The sequence below is a fragment of the Solenopsis invicta genome, chromosome 8, assembly GCF_016802725.1.
Source record: "Solenopsis invicta isolate M01_SB chromosome 8, UNIL_Sinv_3.0, whole genome shotgun sequence".
Taxonomy (NCBI): domain Eukaryota; kingdom Metazoa; phylum Arthropoda; class Insecta; order Hymenoptera; family Formicidae; genus Solenopsis; species Solenopsis invicta.
The window spans coordinates 23,771,578-23,778,108 of record NC_052671.1 but is presented as its reverse complement, the minus strand read 5'-3'; the positions used below and the strand labels follow the sequence as shown (position 1 = coordinate 23,778,108).

Genomic DNA, 6,531 nt, shown 5'->3' with positions numbered 1-6,531 from the left:
AAATACACAAACTAATCGATCCTTCCATATTAAATTACAAATTTTTGTGATGCTAATGTTCAAAAAGTATCGAATATAATGCGCCATAAAACTGCACGGAAAATAATGGACGTGTTTAGCTGAGAGTGCAAGAAACTCGCACTGTCAGTGCACTCGGGCAGTGTCGCCTGAACTCGGCGAGTTTCCAGTGCGCACTCGGTGTCGCCCAGTGAAAAACGCTATAAGGCTGCGTTCAGATTCTCCACCCGGTGAGTGATCTCTGGGTGACTGGGTAAATGGGCGGAGCTAATGAAAAGCTCCCTAGTGGTTTATGGAATCTGAACGCACTCTCAAACATTGGGTGTGTTTAGCAAATAACGCTGAGAAATAGTAACATAAATATCTCAGATTCAGAATAAATTACATAATAAATTAAGATAAACGATAAAGATAATACATAAATATTTTACTATGAATATTTTTATCAATATAACTAAAGTAGATGAAAATTAAATGTTCGTAGAATAGGACGAATCAATTTAAACAATGAAAATAAATTTTTATTTTAACAAATTAGATTAAGATATATATTGCGCATATCATCTATTATATGTATAGGCTTGTTTTCTATTCCTGCATTAGACTACACTGAAACATTCCTTCTTGTTTTTACTAACTTTCAAATATATATCTATTTCACTTTAAGTGCACACTAATTCAGGGAGTTCAGGAACAGAAAACAAACAGTATATTTTATTAGTATCAGAAAATATTTAATAATACTAAAAATCTTTAACATACTAATCTCAAATATAAATATTTATATAACGGTTTTGTGAGACTGTAGACCAAGAAACCTTATATTAATAGAATAAAAGATTAATATTTATTAATCTGTAATTACATAAACAGAATAATAAACAAAACGTTTAAACTTTACTTGGTTATTAACGTTTTTTTTTATTATATTTATACATTTTAATTTTTATTTACTATAATATTTTAAATTAAATTTATTTTTTTATTTTAAATTTGTTTTAAATATACGAGCTTTATCACAAATGTATAGAAATTTTTATAGCGATACATTTTGGAACGCACCTTTACGTCACCCACCCGTTTCACCCGGCTCAAGGACCCATGTGGTTTTTCCACTCTTTCGGGATAGACAGAGTGATAAAGTGAACGACCCACCTAATGTCCGGTAGGGGCACTCTAAAGGAATCTGAACGCTCTTTAGGTGCCTGGGTGCACTCGGGTGGGGAATCTGAACGTAGCCTAAAATGTCGGTGATAAATAGGCTTGTTCGTGTTGCTGCCCTTTTTGAATTATAGCGTTTTTCATTGGGAAAACTAGTGCGCACTGAGTGTGCACTCGCCGCTGGCAATTGGACGTTTCGGTTCGCGCGATGACGGTGCCAACGGAAAAGCCCAATTACCTGCAGCAAGTGCACATTCAGTGCGCACTAGTTTTCTCAATGAAAAACGCTATTAATTTCTTTGTCGTCTCTGTCTTTCTTATGATCGAATATATCCGTTTGTTTTCTGTTCCTGAACTCTCTAAATAAGTGTACACTTAAAATGAAATAGATAGATGTTTCAAAGTTAGCGAAAGCAAGAAGGAACGTTCCAGTGCAGTCTAGTGCAGGAATAGAAAACAAGCCTTATATTTATCTCATCTCGAGTGCAAAAATTTTTGGGGATTTCAAGCAACTCGAACAGACCTAATATGTCAGATTGAAGTCCCATGAATTGCTATTTTTTGCGTAACGCGTATCGCGTAACCAATCAACTTTATAAAAAGGCTCAACAAAAGACGCAGAACGTTTCTGATTGGTTACGCACTACGCGTTATGGCTCTGGCAGACCAGCGCGATTTGCAATACGCGACGCGCGTTGGGAAGGTATAGTCGTGAGCTAAAAGGTAGCAACACATTTTTTTTGATGGTAGATGGTTTGATGTTTAATTGGTTGGATCCACAGGTAAGAACCAATGACGTTCGCCGTTTAATGTGCAAGTCTACATTTCAAAAACAATTGAAGAAAATGTGTTGCAACCTTTTAGCTCACGACTATGGCTGTGTTCCGATATAAAGCCTGTTCTACAATAGCATAAACACAAGACCGTAAGGTTGTAAGGCGTGGTTTTAAGGGCTCGTAAGCGAATGAAAAATTTTCATTTCTTACGTTACACCCTTATGTCTTGTGTTTACTGCTATTGTAGAACAGGCTTAACTGCCAGTACTGGCAGTGGTGAAAAATCCGTTCCGTTATTGGTACGCAGCGCACTGCGATAGCATCTAGTAACATCAATGATGTCATGAATGGTAGCCATATTGCCACTGTGACTACTGCAGCTTCCAAGGTGAGGTAGCTACAGTGCAATATGGCTACTATGTTGTTCCGAAATACGATGCTATAGCAGTGCTGGCAGTAATGCAGTAATATTGGAACAGTTGTGACAGTGTAGGCTGTGTTCCGATATTAACTGCCAGTACTGAAAATGTATAGTATAGGTGACATGAACTATAAATTTTCAGTACTGCCAGTAAAAACGGAACACAGCCGTACTGTCATGACGTCACATTTACTGCACTGCCAGTAAAAACGGAACACAGCCTATACCAATAGCGCACAGTACTATTGCACACAAGCCACTCACAACCACTCATAGCGCTTGAACAGAAGAATATCACTAGGCACCAGCCGCTGTGATTGGCTGTGTGCAATAGTACTGTGCGCTATCGGTACCTTCCCACGCGCGTTTATCCAATGGGCGTACGTTATTTTCAAAAAATTGTACGCCTATTGGATAATCGCGCGTCGCGTGTCGCGTCATCGCGTTGGTGTGCAGGAGCCATTACACGAAAAATATCAGTCTATGAGACTTTAGCCTCAGTGTATGTATGTACACCCAAAGACTTTGATTCTGTCCATGGGGAAATTTTCCAAACTGAGAAGTCGCTATCTTTCTACATACTTACAGTTCATAATTAATGTAACGACCAATAAGCTCTAGTCGTTTCATTAATCATGAACTGCGAGTATGTAGAAAGTGGTGACTTCTCAGTTTGAAAAATTTCCCCATGGACAGAATCTAGCCGTTTGTTTTCTGTTCCTGAACTCTCTAAATAAGTGTACACTTAAAATGAAATAGATAGATGTTTCAAAGTTAGCGAAAGCACGAAGGAACGTTCCAGTGCAGTCTAGTGCAGGAATAGAAAACAAGCCTAAAGTCCTTGGGTGTACAGTGCGTTGCATTGATGCCTGGGGTACCGATTTTAGGGACCACGTTTCTTTCTTGGTTATTTTTACGTTCATGAACGAATGCTGCGGTAAACGTTGACGCAGCATTCGGTCATGAATACAAAAATAACAAAGAAAGAAACATGGTCCCTAAAATCGGTACCCCAGGCATCAATGCAACGCACTGTATAGTCGTGAGCTAAAAGGTTGCAACACATTTTCTTCGATGGTTTTTGGAATGTAGACTTGCTCATTGATCGGCGATCGTAATTGGTTGGATCCACAGGCAAGAACCAATTATGTTCGCCGTTCGATGAAAAAGTCTACATTCCAAAAACCATTGAAGAAAATGTGTTGCAACCGTTTAGTTCACGACTGTACATACATACATGATCGTGCAGTTCATGTGAAACTTTTTACTTTTCACGTTTCTGCCCTAGGGGAAATGTTACATGATAGACCCCAGGGGGTCGATTGCGTATTCCAAAACCTAGTGAAAATGGTAAAAGTGAGCTCTCACTCGATTGGCTACTTTTCACCATAGTGGAAATGCGACATTTCTCATGTGAAATTGCTCGGTATTTTGATGTCGAGTTCAATCAAACTGTGTCGAATTTGATCGAGTTTGCGGAGTATTGTATCGTTTCAGAATGGAGTACTTTTTACTTTTTATCGAGCAAGAGGAAAATGCGAATTAGAAAAAGAATTAGAAAAAGAAATTTAAATTTATTAAGAAGGAGACTGAGAGATACTCAAGTTCCATTCAATATTCTAGATATAGGCTTTGTTTACACTGAATACTTGATACGCGTAATATTTAGTAACTTTCTATTCAATTATCTTAATTTCGGTAATAAATTTAATGAATAGTATATTAAGCTTGTACAATATGAATCAAGATAATTAATTAAATATAGATATCACGTATACATTTACACGTATTGTCGAAATTAAGACAAATTAAATAGAAAGTTACTTGTTAGTATGCGTGTTAAGTGTTCGGTGTAAACTAGGTCAATATATTCTAGATAATACATTGTAAAATTGTATAAAGTATATAAATAAATTAATAATTATATAAGTATATAAATAATAAATAACAATAAATAAATAATAAGATGTAAATAATATAAGTATATATCGTAAATAAATTATGTGTTTGATTTTATATTTAGAGAGTTCAAGAACAGAAAACAAACGGATAATTATACAATCCGTTTGTTTTTTCTGTTCCTGAACTCCTTGAATTAGTGTGCACTTAAAATGAAATAGATATATATTTGAAAATTAGTGAAAGCAAGAAGAAACGTTCCAGTGCAGTCTAGTGTAGGAATAGAAAACAAACCTAAAGCCCGTATCAGACTATGCATTGAAGATTGAGATTGAAGATTGAAGATTGAAATTTGACCAATCTAAACAAGGAAATTTTAACTTCTTTTATTTTGATTGGCCAAAGCTCAATCTTTAATCTTAAATTTTCAATGCGTAGTCTGATATGGGCTTTATAAGTGCAATCATATAGAAACATTCACGTATACGATAAAAAGAGACAGACCGAATAAAAAACGGTGCGTGCAATGAAGACAATCACATTCAGTTGTAACCACTTTACGGAGTTAAACAAGGTTGGTACAGTCGTGAGCTAAAAGGTTGCAACACATTTTTTTCGATGGTTTTTGGAATGTAGACTTGCTCATTGATCGGCAAACGTAATTGGTTGGATCCACAGGTAAGAACCAATTATGTTCGCCGTTCAATGAGCAAGTCTACATTCCAAAAAGCATTAAAGAAAATAGGTTGCAACCTTTTAGCTCACGACTGTACACTTGGGGTCTAAACGGTCAGAAAACTGAGAAAATGAACAAACTGTACATACACACCGTCTACTCCCACTCCACTACGGTTTGCACCCTGACGGCTGACGGCTGACAGCATGGTTAACTGAGGTTATCTTTGCAATTGTCAAGTTTGTTTCATCATAACCCGGTTTGAATATTGGACAGGAAATAGAATAGAATAGAGTGTGAATTTTTTCTAAAAAAAAGTAAAAGGAGAAAATGGTTAATACGAAGGAGGATGAAACGACCGTGATGGCAGAGAATGGCCCGCAAAAAACAGCCAAACAGTTGCAAAAGGAGGCCAAGAAGCTGGCTAAATTGGAGAAGTTTAAACAGAAGCAGGAGAAAAAGGGTACTGAGAAATCAGCGAGTGTGAAAGAGAAACCGGAGGTAAGCTCGTACAGCTATTAAATGTTCTGGCTCTGACAGAGAGTGTTAAGAATATTTGTCTTTTTATCATCCATATGGAGCTCATAATCACTTAGATAGCCTTTATAAATTTAATTTGATTACTTCAATTCTATGCAACACATAGCAAAAACATTGCAAAATATTGCTATATTGTTTCAATAATATTGCAGCAATGATAAAATATCTACTTCAGAAATTGATACATAATATATAAACACATTTAAATAATAAGAAGGTTATACATGCCTAAATTGTGCATTGCATGCTTTACTGGACTTTGGAGAATCTTGTAAATGTTTGTAAATTCACCTAGAAAATTATTGAACCTAAAGATCTGCTTTAGATTGTGTATAGCCTTCTTATTATTTAAATGGTAATAATACTTTAGCTTTTTGTACGATATATAAGTTTAAATGTTTATATTAGTGCACTGATAACTGTGCAAGACTCTTAAAAGCTTATTGTTCTTCTATTTCAAATTATTTTCTAGTATTTAAATCATGGGAGAATTTCTTAAAATTTTGTAGATAAAATCTGAATGTTTTGAGCTACACAGAGTCTTTTATTATCAATTAATCAAATAACCAAATTACAAATGTTTGCTACTGATGAAGGGCTCTGTGTAGCTCAAAACTTTCAGATTTTTTGTCTATTAAATTTTGTATACTAATTTTCTAAAACTTCTATGATTTAAATACTATATTTAACATCATACATGTCTCTTTTCATCATTGTGGATACTTTCATGAGCTTGATTTATTAATTTTATTTTGAATATAATATTTTAAAGATATTAGCTATGATATAATCGAATAAATTTATTAAAATAAAAGCCAAAAAAGTGCAATTAAATACATACACATTTATTTTTATATACATTAATACATGTGAATAATATTTTATATTTTTTGTTAAATAAAATAGATTTATAAACAATTCAATATATTATTCGTTTTATTATTTTTTCTCTAAAAGATTAAGGAGCTCAAAGAATAAAACTTAACACAAGGCATGAAAAATTAAATTACAGTTCTGAATATAACTCTCATTTTGTTTTT

The 6,531-nt window shown here is 34.7% G+C and overlaps 2 protein-coding genes across 3 annotated transcripts in view; both read left to right on the top strand.

Moving 5' to 3' along the window:
* Positions 1–6,531, top strand: part of LOC105203969 (tRNA-dihydrouridine(20) synthase [NAD(P)+]-like) — a 523,658-nt gene that overhangs the window by 367,286 nt on the left and 149,841 nt on the right. The window lies entirely within an intron of this gene.
* Positions 5,104–6,531, top strand: part of LOC105204944 (valine--tRNA ligase) — a 31,746-nt gene continuing 30,318 nt past the window's right edge. For both annotated transcript variants that reach the window (XR_005575385.1, XM_039452702.1), the window contains exon 1: positions 5,104–5,452. Coding sequence is in view for 1 of the 2 variants with exons in the window: in XM_039452702.1 (XP_039308636.1) it covers positions 5,282–5,452 (171 nt within the window). In the remaining variant the exon portion in view is untranslated. The remainder of the gene's footprint in view (positions 5,453–6,531) is intronic.